Source organism: Macaca fascicularis, chromosome 20 (genome assembly GCF_037993035.2).
Source record: "Macaca fascicularis isolate 582-1 chromosome 20, T2T-MFA8v1.1".
Taxonomy (NCBI): domain Eukaryota; kingdom Metazoa; phylum Chordata; class Mammalia; order Primates; family Cercopithecidae; genus Macaca; species Macaca fascicularis.
In genome coordinates this window covers 22,241,911-22,258,388 of record NC_088394.1, presented here as the reverse complement: position 1 = coordinate 22,258,388, position 16,478 = coordinate 22,241,911, and the positions used below count along the sequence as shown (strand labels likewise).

At 47.6% G+C, this 16,478-nt stretch overlaps 1 protein-coding gene across 1 annotated transcript in view; it reads right to left on the bottom strand.

Moving 5' to 3' along the window:
* Positions 1-230: 230 nt before the first annotated feature.
* Positions 231-16,478, bottom strand: part of SCNN1G (sodium channel epithelial 1 subunit gamma) — a 32,818-nt gene continuing 16,570 nt past the window's right edge. The window contains exons 7-13 of the mRNA XM_005591457.5: positions 7,420-7,518; positions 5,148-5,265; positions 4,532-4,610; positions 4,394-4,451; positions 4,142-4,203; positions 2,517-2,592; positions 231-2,068 (exon numbers count right to left, since the gene is read on the bottom strand). Coding sequence (XP_005591514.1) covers positions 1,688-2,068; positions 2,517-2,592; positions 4,142-4,203; positions 4,394-4,451; positions 4,532-4,610; positions 5,148-5,265; positions 7,420-7,518 — 873 coding nt within the window. The 3' untranslated portion in view covers positions 231-1,687. The remainder of the gene's footprint in view (positions 2,069-2,516; positions 2,593-4,141; positions 4,204-4,393; positions 4,452-4,531; positions 4,611-5,147; positions 5,266-7,419; positions 7,519-16,478) is intronic.

Sequence of the window (16,478 nt, the reverse complement as noted above, 5' to 3'; positions counted from 1 at the left end):
TGTGTCACCTTAGGCAAGTAACCTAATCTTTTATGCGTCAGTTCCTTCATCCACAAAATGGGATAATCATATCCATCGAATGTGCTCATCCAAGGGTCAGCACAGTTTTCTGTAAAGGGCTAAAGGGAAAATATTTTAGGGTTTGCTGGCTTTGCAGGTTTGGGTTGTAGCTACTCAGCTCTGCCACTGTAGTGCAATGAATGGCCGTAAACAAAACTTGAACAAATGGATGTGGCTGTGTACCAACAAAACTTTATTTATAGACACTCAAAGTCGAATCTCATATCATTTTCATGAGTTACAGAAAATTCTTCTTTTGCTATTTAAAAGCAAAAATAAAAATTCTTGGCTGGGCACGTTGGCTTGTCCTGTAATCCCTGCACTTTGAGAGGCTGAGGTGGGAAGATCATTTGAGGCCAGGAGTTCAAGAACAGCCTGGGTAACATAGTGAGATCCTATTTCTACAAAAAATAAAAAATAAAATAAAATAAAATAAAATAAAATAAAATAAAAATTTTAGTTCATGGTCAAAAACAGGATTTCGTTTGCAGAACACCATTTGCAGTCCCCTATGCTAACCTATCTAGGTGCTTAAAACAGTACCTAACACCTTTTCTTGGGTTGGCTTTAAACACCAACCAAGGATTTAATACCTGTTAGCCATTTTCGGGTGGGAAGATGTGAATGTGATATGAAGTGGGTCATCTGTCGCAGTTGGCTTGTTGGTGAGGGACAGGCCATTGGTGATGGGGGGGTCAGCTCTGTCTTGGAATAGCTGCCCAGAGCATGGCCCACCATGCTCCCCGTCTTCCCACCCAAAGTGACATGGGCCTCACCCTTTAAAAGGTACAGACACAAATTGGATGCAAAATCGTGGACTCAGATTGTCTGGGTTCAAATCCTAGCTCTGCCACCTCCTCACTGTGTCACCTTGGGCCAGTAACTTAATCTTTCTGTGCCTCAGTTTCTTCATCCACAAAATGGGATAATCAGATCCATCTCCTGGGTCCACCCCTGCCCCAAAGTGAGGACACTCTGACATAGTCCCAGACCTCCACCACGGCACTCTGATCTCCACCAACACTCCAAGGGCCCTGGGCCAGTTCTCTGCTGCCTGAGGGCATGGAGGACACCTTTCCCCAGTGTCAGTGACGAAGAAGAACAGTTTATTCACAAACGGCTCCGGCTTCAGGGCTGGCACTTTCTCCTATCTTTGGCATCCGGCAGTAGCTATCCAGCCTTGATACTCAAGGTCACATCCTTGGGCCCCGACCCAGGCTGGCAGTGCGGGTGAAACCCTCGGCTTTGGGGCTTTGGAAGAGTCCTTCCCTCTCAAGACCTGCAAAGAGCTGCATCAGCCCTCACTCGCCTTCGCTTGGGCCGGCACCACTGCCTCGGCCCCCAGTCTCTACTGACGCGCTAATAGTTCAGGTCCCAGGATATATCTCAGCCTGGATAGTTGTGAGTGTTGCTGCGTAGTACCCGATGGGTCTTCCTGCACATGTCCAGGCCCCATCTTGCGGTTTAAAGCAGGCTTTTTGGTTGGAGTCTCTGAAAAGCCCAGAATGGGGCAGAGGGTCCCCTGTGCGCACATCTGGGGGCACCCGGTCCATGTCCTTAGACTGTGGCTGGTGGTCCTTAGACCATGGCTGGTGGTCCTGACTAGATCTGTCTTCTCATCCCTGACTCAGAGCTCATCTAGTATCTGGGTATCTGTGAGCTGGTTGGAAAAGGCCCTCTCCAAGCGCAAGGTATTGTATTTGGGGGGCGGTGTGCCGGGCACTTGGGTTCCTAGGGCTGGAGGCAGGTGCAAAGCAGAGTTGAAAGTGGGTAGGTCATTGTCTATATCCAGGGCTGGGTTGTCCTGGCCCTGTGGGCTGCGGGGAGCTTCTGGACAGGGGGGAGCCTGCTTCCGAGCCCACCACTCCTTGGCTTTCTGCCACTGGCGGCGGGCAATGATAGAGAAGAAGTCGATGAAGAAGACCTCAATGATCTCAATGACGCAGACAACAGAGCAGCTCATCCACAGGCCCAGCTGGCCACCGAAGTTGGACAGAAGCATCTCAATCTGCAAGAGAGGCCAAGCCACATAAGTCCCATCAAGAGGGACCTCCCCACAAGTTGGTCTCACACAGGAACCTGATTCCCAAGGGAGCCACGGGTCAGCCCTGACCCTGCACAGACTGGGAGGAAGAAGCAGGCAGGCTTCCTGTCTCCTCTTACTCTGTGTGTTCTGACCTGAGACCCTAGCCTACAGCAGCCTTCCTAGAGCAGGCTGGAACCCCTTTCCCTGATTCTGCTCCCCAAGGCCAGGCAGATGCTCACATCTGCCCCCAAAGTGAGGACACTCTGACATAGTCCCAGACCTCCACCACGGCACTCTGATCTCCACCAACACTCCAAGGGCCCTGGGTCAGTTCTCTGCTGCCTAAGGGCATGCAGGACACCTTTCCCCAGTGTCAATGACAAGGGACATAGGCCCAGGACAGGTCCTGGAAGGAAGCCACTCTACTCACACTGTTGGCTGGGCTCTCCATGATGGATCTCTGGTTCAGGTCTTTGTAGAATATCAAGAGTTTTGCCAAGTCTGTCCTGCAAAATTCCAACAGGTGAGTCAAGAGCCTTGGCATCCTACCAGATCACCAGTCCTCAGCATGGCTGTCTCCCTCCTACCCAAGCTGGCAGCACAGTCAAGGCACTGAGCTCCTTGGAGGTATCAGAACCTGGCCCATAAGGGCTCCGTCTACACCCCAGAGCATATCTCCAGGCTGGAACTGGTCCTCAGGTCATTCATTCACTCAATAACTGCTCCCCAGCTTCCAGATTAAGTCAGTCGACCCAGCCATACTGCCATTATACCCTGTTCTTCATTAAACGTCGACATTTGTAATTGTTTGATAGCAATCTCAAGTATGTACAGGTAATGTACATGAGCAGGGTAGTTGACGTAATATGATAATAGGCACAATGGCAATGAGCATTTATGGGGCACTTCCTATGTTGCCAAGCACTGTCGTAAGAACTTTATGTGAATTAACTCACTGAATTCTCCCAACAGCCCTGTGAGGCAGGTATGTATAGTTTCATCCTCCTCATTTCACAGATGTGGAAACGGAGATGCAGATTGGTTAAGGAACTTGTCCAAGACTACACTGTCAATAATCGGCTGAGCCAGTACTCCAACTCATTTAGATTTGGCTTCAAAGTCCATGCTCTTAACCATCACACTAAACTGCCTCTCCATAGGACGATGGCAAACTGGACCATGACTCATTCCAAAGGAGCAGGTATTACTCAGCTCTTCAGTGCTACAAGACAGTGGAGGGTCATTCTTGCCAGAACTTTTGAACTTTCAGGAAAAGCTGGAAATAATGGGTTGCATTCATGAGGCTAGATTTGTGCCAAGGATCAGTCACCAGTTTGCAACACTTGGTTTAATGGTTTGCAATTGCTTGGTCAAAGTCTATTTTATCATTAGAGTGTGAGTACCTTGGGGGGCAGAGACCATGTCTGCTTGATTGTCCTGGTTTCCCCAGCACCTCACACAGCACCTGGCACCTAGCGGGTGCTCTATGAATGTTGGAAGCCAGATTGGCCAGATTGGCTCTCACAGTGGGCAGGCCCAGCAGTGGGCATGAGGGAGATAGTGAAGGCTTAGAGAAATGTGAGTTCACACGGCATGATTCACAGATGCGAGTTCACTGTCTCCTAGCTTTGAGGAAATGAATGAGTGAGTGAATGAAAAGAAGAGGGGGGCAGGCTCAGTGGCTCCTGCCTGTAATCCCAGCACTTTGGAAGGCTGAGGGAGATGGATCACTTGAGGTCAGGAGTTCAAGACCAGCCTGGCCAATATGGTGAAATCCCATCTCTGCTAAAAATATAAAATTAGCCGGGTGTGATGTTGCGCACCTATAATCCCAGGTACTTGGGAGGCTGAGGCAGGAGGATTGCTGAAACCCAGGAGGCGGAAGTTACAGTGAGCTGAGATCACACCACTGCACTCCAGCCTGGGTGACAGAGTAAGACTCTGTCTCAAAAAATAAAAAAAGAGATTTGGCCATACCCATAAGCATATGGAAGCAGGTGAGAAGACTGGGGGCTGTGGCGGCCAGAGCAGAGGAACAGGGTAGAGGAAACTTACTTGTTGAGCTTTTTGTTTATTTGCCGGCCTTGGTCCCAAGTGAGAACAGGCAGCAACCACTTCTACAATGGAGAGAGAAAGAGTGGGTCTGAGGATGCCCAAGAGGCCAGGGCCAGCCTCCCGCCCTCAGGCTCCCCAACTTGTTCCCCAGCCTCCGCAAGGACCATGTCCCAGGCCAGAGGACACAGCAAAAATGTCAGTGGGGCTCCAGGCTGGGGGCTTGAGTGGGGAAGGGTGGGCAGAAGAACTTACCTCCGAAACCACAGATGGCCATTGTGCCAGGCTCGTGGTTAGTGTCCACTCCTTAAAGCTAAGGGAGGAGGGGACAGTATGAGTGTAGGTAGCCCAACCCAACCCAGCCGCCCATCTCACCCCTTGGGGTCCACATACCTGCAGGCTTCCTTGCACACAGACTGGCAGCCCAGCTCTTCCTGGACAAAGGCTCGATGCAGTTGGTAGTAACAATACACTGAGGGACAAGGGAGAGGGCAGCGTGAGCTTTGAAAAAGCCACAGGACCCTTCCCGGGCATTCCCGGGTCACCAAGGACAGCCCCGCAGTCTCATTTTAATGATTTCTCCTCCCACTTTCTACCAACACTGGCTCTCTGGAAACACATACTGCCTTGTGATGTTGGGAAACAGAAAGCAGTGGTGGTTAAGGGTGTGAGCTAAAGGTCAGGCTGCCCTTGGTTTGGATCCAGCTCTGTTCCTTTCTGGCTGTGTGACCTTGGGCAAGCCGTCTAGCCTTTCTGGGTCTTGGTTATCTATTCTGTGAAAAGGTAATATCGACCCATTCCTACCTTCTGGAGTTGACTAAGGTGGTCAGTTGCAAAGTATAATTCAAGGCAGGCTTGACAACAGAAGTAAAACTCTAGCTAAACGGCTCTCAACCAATACCTCCCTCATGCAAAAGGCAAGAGGGTTGGAGTCCCATGAGTGCCTATTGCCAGGGCTAGGCTGACCCTGGTCCTGGGGCATGCAAGGCTGGGGCTGGGTCTCACTCACTCCAGTTGGGGTGTTGCTGGTAGTTGCAGTAGTTGGCTGCGGGAGGTAGAGGCTGGCTGTACTGAGCACACCCACATTTCTCCACCATCTTTGTCTGGAAGCATGAATGAAGGCAGATCTGAAAGAGGAGACCCAGGGATGCCATTCATGTCTTTGCACAGGGATGCCAGGGAGTTCCCTGCACATCCTTCAGCCCAGGGGGTCAGCCTCCCTCAGCCTTGGTCAACATGAACCTGCCCCTTATGCCAACTGGGCTGGGCATGGTCCCAGAACTGCAAAGGGCCCAAGCTGGAAGATATATTAAGAATTTATTTATTATTTTTATTTATTTACTTATTTTGAGACAGTATTGCTCTGTTACCCAGGCTAGAGTGCAGTGGCACGATCTCAGCTCACTACAACCTCTGCCTATCGGGCTCAAGTGATCTTCCCACCTTAGCCTCCCAAGTAGCTGTGATTACAGATGTGCACCACCATGCCCAGCTAAGTTTTTGTATTTTTGGTAGAGACGGGGTTTCACCATGTTGGCCAGGCTGGTCTCGAACTCCTGACCTCAAGTGATTCTCCCACTTTGGCCTTCCAAAGTGCTGGGATTATAGGCATGAGCCGCCGCACCTGGCCAATGTATTAAGAATTTAGACTAACTGAGATATGGAGATTGGGCTGAGCTGGGGCTGGAGTGGTCATTTTCCATCATGTGGGTGCCAACACAAAGTTAAGTGGGAAAATTGGAGGAGTCCTCCAGAAACAGAGAGAAATGAACACAGTCCCAGGGTTCCTATTCTCAAGCCCAAGCCCTCCTTGTTGGGTCTTCATGGATCATAAGCTACCATAATATCCATGGAGCTTATAGCATAAAAGCTAATAGCAGAGTTCCTGAAGGCAGGCTACTCAGGTCAAATCCCAGCTTTGCTACTTATCTACTGTTTGGCATCAGGCAAGTTACTTAACCTCTCAGATGCTTTGCTTTCTTTATAATAATATCAACTTCATGAAGTTGTGAGCATGAAATGAATTGATACATGTAAGGTGTGTGTGTGTGTATGGTAGCTCTCACTAAATACCATCCAGAAGTATCTTTCTGATGAGCTCACTTTTTTTATTTTTAGAGACAGGGTCTTGCTCTCTTACTCAGGCTGAAGTACAGTGGTGTGATCATGGCTTACTGTAGTCTTGAACCCTTAGGCTCAAGGGATCCTCCCTCCTCAGCCTCCCTTATAGCTGAGATTACAGGTGTGCACCAGTATGCCCAGCTAATTAAAAACTTTTTTTTTTTTTTCAGAGGCAAGGTCTTGCTATGTTGCCCAGACTGGTCTCAAACTCCTTTGCCTCCCAAAGTGCTGGGATTACAGGCATGAGCCACCGCGCCTGGCCCAAAAGTCCTCTTTTACTCATATTCTACACCACCTCTCAACTCAGCTCTTATCTCAGTTGGAAGACTCAGTGGTGAAGGTTTCTGGTCCTTTTGTTCTGCTGGGCTGATTTTCATGGACTCTCTGGGGTATGCTGGTAGGAGGTGAACTATAAATTCCCAGAATGTGAGAGGAGGCAGAACAGATCGTCTCACTTAAGTGTTAAAAAGTCAAATGTCTACAGGAGACAGTGATGTAAGTGACATACGGAGGGGTGGTGAAAACTGTGGGAGCCAGAGAACACCTGCTTCATTTATTGGGGTGGCTACACCCACTGTTTATCCTGCAGGAAATATGGGCTCAATGCTGCCGTATCGTTTCATTTATTCGAGAGACTGGAAATCTGGATTTTCTTGTGAAATTCTCTGACTTTTAAACACCACCCAGGCTCTTGAAAAACTGGGTATGCCACCTGGAAGGCGACTGGGAGCTGCAAATTAGCAGCCGCTGATCCAATCCCACCTCCCCTTGTGGTTGCTGAGGGGAACCCAGCTGGTCCAAGGCCATCATCAAGTGAGGGGCACCAGCAGGCCTGGAAGCCATGCTCTTGACCCTTCGGCCAGTGTCTCTCTCAGACAGCTTCTCTCCTGTTCCTCCCTTGCCAAGGCCCATTTAGGAGGTGTGTCTGTCTCAGCTGTACATTGAGTTCCACAGAAACCTCGGTGAATCAATTAAGCTCTGGTTACAGATGAACTGCAGAGGACTGGAACCAGCTGGCATCATTTGTTCTTGAGGTCTCTGGATGAACCCCAGGGATCCTCACCAGAGTTCCTGGTGCAAGCCACACCCCAGCCTAGATATAACTTTGTCTCCTGGGTCCGGGCCATAAACCCAGGGCTGAGTGCCCCCAGCACTGTTACCTGGAGTGAGTAGGCAGCGTTGTAGATGTTCCTGATTGGCACGTCACTCCCATCCTCCGTGCACTGACTGTAGGGCTCACTCAGCTTGAAGGACTCTGTCTGCAATCACAGCAACACACATTCAGCCCTGTCGTCCCCCAGGACCCAAGTGGAGGGTTTTGCAGGGGGCACCAGACGGAGGACTTTGCAAGCAACCCTTGGGAGCTGAGAAGCTATTTGGTCATTCATTTAACGAAAAGTTAGTGAGCACCTATTAGGTGCCTGGTACTATGGTGGACACTGAAATCAGCAATGATCAAGACAGATAAGTTCCTGCTGTCCTGGAACATACCTTCCAGTGGGACAAATAGATGGTCAGCAAGCAATTAAATAAACAAGATGATTTTGGATAAATCTGGATGGTGTTTAATGAAATGGGGTAGGGAAACTGGAGGGGTTAAGAGAAGATGGGCAGTTTTGCCCATAGAGTGATTGGGGAAGGTATTTCTGAAAAAGGGACCTGTTGGACTCAACATGGACCTGCAAGAAAGAGCTGGTCTTGTCAAGAAGTGAACAGGAAGCCAGGCATGATGACACACGCCTGTAGTCACAGCTACTGGGGAGGCTGAAGTGGAAGGATCACTTGAGCCCAGGAGGTCAAGGCTGCAGTGGGCCATCATCGTACCACTGCACTCCAGCCTGGGCAACAGAGTGAGACTCTATGTTTAAAAAAGAAGATGAAGAAGTGGACAGAGGATGACTGGGTAGAGCAAACAGGAAAGGCTTGAGGCAAGAGGGGCTGGTGTGGCTGAAAATGGCAAAATAGAGAAATTGCTGGAGATGAAGTCAGACAGGGAGGTTGAGGTCAAATCATGCCCAGCTGAGAAATTTGGATCTGATTGTCTGAATGAAATGGATTTGCAGTTGGCGAATCCACTGGGAGGTGGAAGAAGGGATTAGAAAGATAAGCAGGGGCCAGGCACAGTTGCTCATGCATGTAATCCCAGCACTTTGGGAGACTGAGGAGGGAGGATTGCTTCAGTCTGGGGTTCGAGGCTGCAATGAGCTACGATTCTGCAATCCAGCCTGGGTGACAGAGCGAGACCCCATTTTGAAAACAAAGAGAGAGAGAGGAGGGAAGGGGGAAAGGAAGGAAGGAGGAAAGAAGAGAGAGAAAGAAAGAGAGAGAGAAAGAAAGAAAAGAAAGGAAAGGAAAGAAAGAAAGGAAAGAAAGAAAGAAAAAGAAAGAAAGAAAGAAAGAAAGAAAAAGAAAAAAGAAAGAAAGAAAAGAAAGAAAGAAAGAGAGAGAAAGGAAGGACAGCAGGGACTGTGAGTTGCTTGGGATTCCCGCTCAGGTGAAGGACCCATTGCCTTGTTTTCTGGTCCCAGAAGCTGACTTGAAAGATGTTGACTTTCTTAGAAAAAAGCCAAGGAAAGTTCAACAGAGTAGAATGCTACCCTGATCATCAGAGGAGGTAAACAGCATTGTCACTCAAAGTTCAAAATCCTTATTCAATAATTTTTTATTTTTATTTTTTTAGAGATGAGGGTCTCACTCTGTCACCCAGGGTGGAGTGCAGTGGTGCAATCAAGGCTCACTGCAGCCTCTACCTCCCAGGCTCAAGGGACCCTCCTGCCTCAGCCTCCCCGAGTAGCTGGGACCACAGGCTCCTGCCACTGCACCTGGGTTCAATGATGTTTTACCGTGGATGACTAAATTTTGCTCTAGCTTAATATTTGTCACTGCAAATAAATAATCCAGCCAAGCCAAACAAGCATAAATGGGGGTGGGGGGAGGATAACATCTTCTAAGGGCAGCAACTCAATGGAAGATAAATCGTGACCAGTTTATCACAACTGTGTGTTTGTATGCTGTGTGCATCCACGTGCCCATGTACAATCGTTTTTATTTTTTTGTTTGAGGAGATGGGGGTAAAGAGAAAATGAATGACAGATTTGTGGGAGGGAAGAAAATTATTTTCACTTTGAAGAAAGAATGAAAAGCGGGGGCGGGGGGGCGGGGGAAGGAATGAAGAGGTTTGAGGCGGGTGGAAACTGTAGCCATCTCAATTGGCTATAATCCCTTTCTGTTTGTATTGCATTTCATCTGCTGACCCATTAGTCTCCCTCAATTCACTGCAAGTACCTCCAGGGCAATTGACGATTCCCATTTAAACAACAGAAGCAAACAAAGGGGAAAGTGGCTGTCTGGCGTCCCCTCTTTCCCAGGGTGCCTGCACTAACAGATGAGATCCTGCATCTCAGACAGACAGACATGGACTCACACATTCACTTTGCCCTGCAACCTGCCCTTCTCACTAACAAGGGTGAGTGTCTTTCTATGTCAGTACAGAATAAATAGACTTAATAGCTGGGTAGAAAATGCATGCAGGGCCTCTAGTACACGCCAGGGCTGGGCTGGGCACAGAGGTGCAAAGATGTCAAGCAGTGGCCTTCCTGGAGGTCACAATTCCTTGCCATCCTCTAAGCTTCTTCAAGCAGCAGGATCCCTGGGCAGACGTGTTCCTTTGGGTGCCCCGCCGTCCTGCTGAACTGTTACAGGAATCTAGAGTGTCAGCTACAGGCTCTACCTGCCTGGGGTAGGAAAGCACAATACCCTGGCATCCAGATGAGGGGTCTGTCCACTTAGGCAAGCCGTGTGCAGCCAGCAGGGGTGGCTGGGGCTCCCTCTACCTTGAAAACCAGCCCATGGGCTGCTTCCAGGAAACCAATTATGAGAAACCATTTGGATTTCAACGCTTTCTGGGTACTCAATGGCCCTTCATTCTGCAACGATGCTTATCAAACTCACAGCTCTTAGAAGGTTCCGGTTGTTTTCTGAAGCAACCAGAAGTAGAGCAAATGGAGCGAAATTCCTGTTCTGAGTGGAGTAGGTCTTGAGATTCTCAAAACCTCGAATGCAGTAACTTTGACAGAATGCTCTTCCCTCCGACCCAGCTTTCAGTTTTCCAGAACTGCTGGCTTGTGGAGGCTAGGAAGACATTTTGACTTCTAAGCTGACCCCTGGGGACACACAAAAAAAGAGTGTGTATATGTGTGCATATGTGTGAGTTTGTATGTGTATCTATGCATGCACTTATGCATGTAAAAGTGTGTATGTGTGTGCATGCATAGGTATGTGTGGATGTGTGTGCACACATAGGTATGTGTGCATGTATGTATATGTATAGAGGTATATGTGTGGGACATGGAGCCCATTTATATCAAACCAGGTTCTATCTGCTTCTTTCTGAAGATCTTGGGGGAAGGAGACAATTGCATAGGAGTCCTTAGCTCACCACCCTTTCTCTCTCAGACAGGGTCTCGATCTGTCACCCAGGCTGGAGTGCAATGGTGCTATCATGGCTCATGGCAGCCTTGACCTCCTGGGCTCAGGTAATCCTTCCACCTCAGCCTCCCAAAGTGCTAGGATTACAGGTATGGGCCACTGCACCCAGCAAGCTCATTCTTTAAGGTATAAACAGTGCTAAGGGGAAAAGTCCAGATGGCAACAGAGCCTAAGGGGCAGGGAGGTGACAAGAGGAGGGCCTTTATCAAAGCCCCCACAGCTTCTGGGGTTAGAGAGCCAGCTCCCACCTTCTTGCAACCTTGAGAACTTCCAACCAGTATAATCATGTCTCATCTGTGAGATGGTCAGTCCAGCCAAGCTATTCTCAGACAAGGTGGCTATTGTTCTCACATTTCAGTGGTAACTCTTGTCCCAGCCAGTAATCCCAAGTCACCTTCTCAGAAAGATTGCCTGCCTTGCCACAGCTTAGCGGTTTGCAAATTCTGTTCTGTCTGCACCCTGTTTTAGGGCCCATCACAGAAGGGTAGGTGGTAACCAGGCTGGTCTGTCTCGCAGGCTCAACTACATTCATCCCGCATTTCTATTTCCATTGTGTACATTTCTGGGTAAGACTTTGTTTGAGTGAGAGATTCTCCCAGTAGTAAAAAGGACTTCCTCCCCCAGCCACTGAGGGCATGGTGGAGGTGTCTACCAGCCCCAGTCAACAGGCCAAAGTGGCAGCTGGGCTCTGGGGGTGGGTGGGGAGCCTTTCTTTCCCTTGGTTTCCATGCTCTGCCCCTGTTTCTCAGAATGGACTGCTGCTTCTGCCAGGCAGGGGACAGCAGGGATGGCCAGGCTGGGGATGAAACAGGTGGATGGTTTTCTTCTTGAACTGTGCAGACCTGGGAGGGACTTTTTTTTTTTTTTTTTTTTTTTTCTTGGAGATGGAGCCTCACTCTGTCGCCCAGGCTGGAGTGCAGTGGCATGATCTTGGCTCACTGCAACTTCCACCTCCTGGGTTTAAGCCATTCTCATGCCTTAGCCTCTCAAGTAGCTGGGATTATAGGCGTGTGCCACCACGCCCGGCTAATTTCTTTGTATTTTTAGTAGAGATGGGGTTTCACCGTGTTGGCCAGGCTGGTCTTGAACTCCTGACCTTAAGTGATCTGCCCTCCTTGGCCTCCCAAAGATTACAGGCATGAGCTGCTGTGCCCAGCTTGGACTCATTATTGAGGAAGTTTTGTTTGCTTTGAGTCTCTAGGCTGTCTCAGGGCCCCTCCCATGACCCTATCCTGATGGTCTCCTCTGACCACGGGCATAAGGGGATTGAATTCTGGGCCCTTCTAGAAGGCTTTTTCTCTAGGAACCGTGTTATGGTCAATGGTCATTCACCCCTAAGCAACCAGTAGCACCAGGTGGGCTAGCTAAGGGGTCAGGAATGTGGGCTCGGGTCTGAATAAGTCTGAAATCAGATTCCCACTGTGCTACCTAGTGGCTATTTGATTTTGATTAAACAATAACAACAATAGACCAGGCATAGTGGCTCACGTTTGTAATCCCAGCACTTTGGGAGGCTGAGGAGGGTGGGTCACTTGAGGTCAGGAGTTCGAGACCTGTCTAACATGTCAGCCTGTCTAACATGGTGAAACCCCATCTCCACTAAAAATACAATAATCAGTTAGGTGTGGTGGTTCACGCCTGTAATCCCAGCTACCTGGGAGGCTGAGGTGGGAGGATTGCTTGAACCCACAAGGTCAGAGCGGCAATAAACTCCCACTTTGGTCTCCCAAAGCACTAGGATTATAGGTGTGAGCCACTGCACCCAGTGAAAAAAATTCTGATGGCTTAAAATATTACATGAAATAATAAAAAAACTGGAAGCAAACTCAATTTAGTCTCTGGTCTCAAAGAGGAAGAACTCTCATTAACATAATGACTAAAGAAGAAAACAAAGACTTTGACTATGTAAACATTCACTATTTTGCATGTGAAAAAGTACCCTAAAGAAAACCACAAACTGAGAAAGATACTTGCAACACATATGGCAAATAATCACTATCCTTTATGTATGTACAATTATTAATAGTATCTTTTATATATAATGTACTAGTAGTATATAATATAAATATATATTATATATGTGTATACATATATGTGTGTGTATATATATAATTCATAAAGGAGAGAGGTGTCAAAAAAGACAATAGAAACCTTCCCTAACCCCTCTTTTTCCTTTTTCACTCAAAATTATTTTTCCTTCTCTTCACCTCTTTTCTTAAAAAATATATAGTAACAGTCTCTCTCTCTCTCTATATATATATATACACACACACACACACATACATTTTTGTGTGTGTGTGATGGAGTATCACTCTGCCACCCAGCCTGCAGTGCAGTGGCATGGCCACAGCTTACTGCAATCTCTGCCTCTTGGGTTCAAGTGATCCTCCCGCATCAGCCTCCCAAGTAGCTGAGACTACAGGTGTGTGCCACCACAGCTGGCTAATTTTTATATTTTTTGTAGAGATGGGGTGTCACCATATTGCCCAGGCTGGTCTCAAATCTCCTAGGCACAAGTGATCCACCCGCCTCAACCTCCCAAAGTGCTGGGATTACAGGTGTAAGCCACGTGCCCAGCCAAGCCAATATACTTTAAGCACTTACTATACGCCAAGCACATTTCCAAGCGTTTCACATGTACCAACTCATTAAATTCTCACCAGCCATGCAGTAACATCATTATTATCAACCCTATTTTACAGATGAGATCACTGAGTCAGAGATTACACAACCAACGTGCAAAACTGGGGTTTGAATCTCAGCCATTAGAGCTCTTAATCCCTGTTTGGCATAGATTGAACTTGTGAAATGAAGTCTGGGTATGTGCTTTAGAATCAAAAGGTACAACAGGATTTGTAATGACATGGAGTCTCCCCAGTCTCCAGGGCCTGGTCCCCAACTCCACTGGGTGAGTGGTCCACCCATGTCCACTTCCTCATTTTCCATTCACCATTTAACCCATTGTACTTTGGTTTCTGTTCCACTCCTTCCACTGAAAACGTCTCTGGCACAGAACACTGGTGACCTCTTGGCTGCCAAAACCAGAGAATGCTTTTGCCCTCTACCTTGCCTGACCTCTCGACTGTACTTGCTACTTTTGGTCACACCTTCTGTAAAATTCTCTTCCTTGATCTATCTGATGCCAACTCTTTCTGGCTTCTGATCCTCCTTCTCTGCCTCTCTTTCTCCTTTAACTTTCTGCTCAGCCCTTAAACATTTGCATGTTTAGGGTTCTGTCTCAGGTCTTGGGTGATGGCATTTATTTCCATGTCTACAATTACCCCCCAAGATTTTCTCCTGAGCTGTAGGTCCATAGCATCTAAATGAATGCTTTCTTTTCACCTTGACTTCTCAAAGGCATAACAAATTGGGTCTGTCCCAAATTAAAGTGGTCTTCTCCCCCAAACATACCCTGCCCTTGGATTCTCTAATTCTGAGCCTGGCATTCCTCCATCTCTCTGCCCAAGCCACTACCTAAATATCAGTCTAACTTCCCCCTGGCCCTTCTCGCTAACATTGGCCGTCAAGCCCTGTTGCTTCTGTGCTATAATATCCCTGAAATCTATTCCCTCTGCTCATCCCCACAGTCATTGCCTCAGCTGAGGTCCACATCATTTCTTTCTAGAATTACTACAAATGTACTGTCTCCAGTATACTGATAATACTTCCATTAAAATGATTTCTTTGAAAAATTTCACTACACAGCTTAAATAAACTCATTTTGTGACTCCTTTGTAATTGTTACGTTCTTTGTCTGGACTGGCTCTTCTTGACTATTTGCCTGCACTTGTCCTTCTAAATCCATCATTTATAAAGCCTTCTCCAATAGCTTCTGTCTGGGCATCCATCCATCCACCCGCCTACCCACCCACTCACCTATCTATCCAGCCAGCCAGCCAGCCAACCATCTACCTACCCATCTACCCACTCACCTATCCATCCATCCATCCATCCATCCATCCATCCATCCATCCATCCAACCATCCATCCACCCACTCACTTATCCATCTACCCATCCACTCATCCATCTGTCATCTATCAATATTTACTGAGGATCTGTTATGTTCTAAGAAGCAAGCTTCGGAACCAGGCAGAAAAGGTCTGTTTCCACAGAGATGGAAACTGTATTGCAAAGTTGTGCTTACTTTTCTCTTTGGTCAGGCGTGGTGGCTCATGCCTATAATCCCAGCACTTTGGGAAGCCGAGATGGGAGGACTGTTTGAGGCCAGGAGTTTGAGACCAGCCTCAGCAACATAGTGAGACCCCCATGTCTACAAAAATTTAAAAATTAGCCAGACATGGTGGCATGTGCCTGTGGTCCCAGCTACTTGGAAGGCTGAGGCAGTAGAATCACATGACCCCAGGTAGTCAAGGTTGCTGTGATCTGTGAGCTGTGATCACACCACTACACTCCAGCCTAGATGACAGAGCAAACAAACTTTTTTAAAAAAAGCAAACAAACTTTTGTCTTCCCCTCTTCAAGTTAAGAACTTTGAAGGTAGGAGCTCTGTTGGGTTCACCTTTTAATATTCAGTACTTTGGACACACAATCTCTCAGTGAATAAAGGAAGTTTTGTTTACCAACTGCCAGCCAGCCTGACTGAGCCTACCAGCTACACACACCTATTAATCAATCAATACATAAATAAAATCAGAAAGGAAGGAAGTCTAGTTTGGTTGGACTTTTTCTTAGTGACTCTCTGCTGACCTCTTCATAATCCCTGGGTTTTTTTTTTTTTTTTCTGTTGTTGTTCTAAATGCTCATAAATCAGACCTAAAGCTGACTGACTCTGCTCTGTGGCTTTGATTTTCTACATATCAAATTAAGTGTAGCAGAAAACTCACTCATGTCTGTGTTTACCCACCACTGGTAAAGAGAACATTTGCTTAACAATGTGGTGGATATTTCCAAGCTCAGAGCAAGAAAACAAGAGAGCAGAATTCCTTAGTTCTTGTACTTTTGCAAGCTCCAGTAACTCACACCAGTTTGAAAAGAGGGAAGAGGGCGAAAGGATAAGGGAAGGATGTGCTGCAAATCCTGGATCCTACTTCGGGGTGCAGATAAAACTGTGTGGGACATGTCTGACCAAAATGCTCACTACTGTGCTCTGAGGTTTTGCCATCTGCCAGTGAACAAAAGAATGAGTTGCCCAGCTACTTAAGTGGCTGTCTCTTAAAAAAGTCTTTTCAAGTCACAGTTTGAGCAGATTGGGCGTTCAAGATAGTTTTTCTTTTTTCATTCACACAGCTCAAGCTAATACACATTACTTCCCTCCCATGCTGGAACAAAGCCCCTAAGTAACATGCCTCCTGAGAGCATCTGGGGGCCCAGAAAGACCATTTTGATGGTTTCCCTTGTCCAGGGTTGTCCTTTCTATGGGGCACCATGAGGCAGTGAAGCCACAGACTTCATCTGTCATACTTCCATTCTAGTTCATCATCTTACTGTCTCAGCTTAAATAGCACCTCCTCAGGAAAGCCTTCCTTGAACCTCATCTTCCCCACTGAAAATGAGCCCCAGGTCAGTCATGTCATAATATACACTCAGATGGTCTTGCATTTCTTCTTCAGAGCACTTAAGGCAATTATAATGAATCATTTGTGCCGTTTCTGGTTTATTAGTCAATCCTCTCTGCTGGGCTCCAGACTCTCTCAGGACAGGGACGGTGTCCTCCAGACTGAGGTACCCCATGTCTAGCACATAGAAGGTGCTCAGAAAATATCAGTTGAA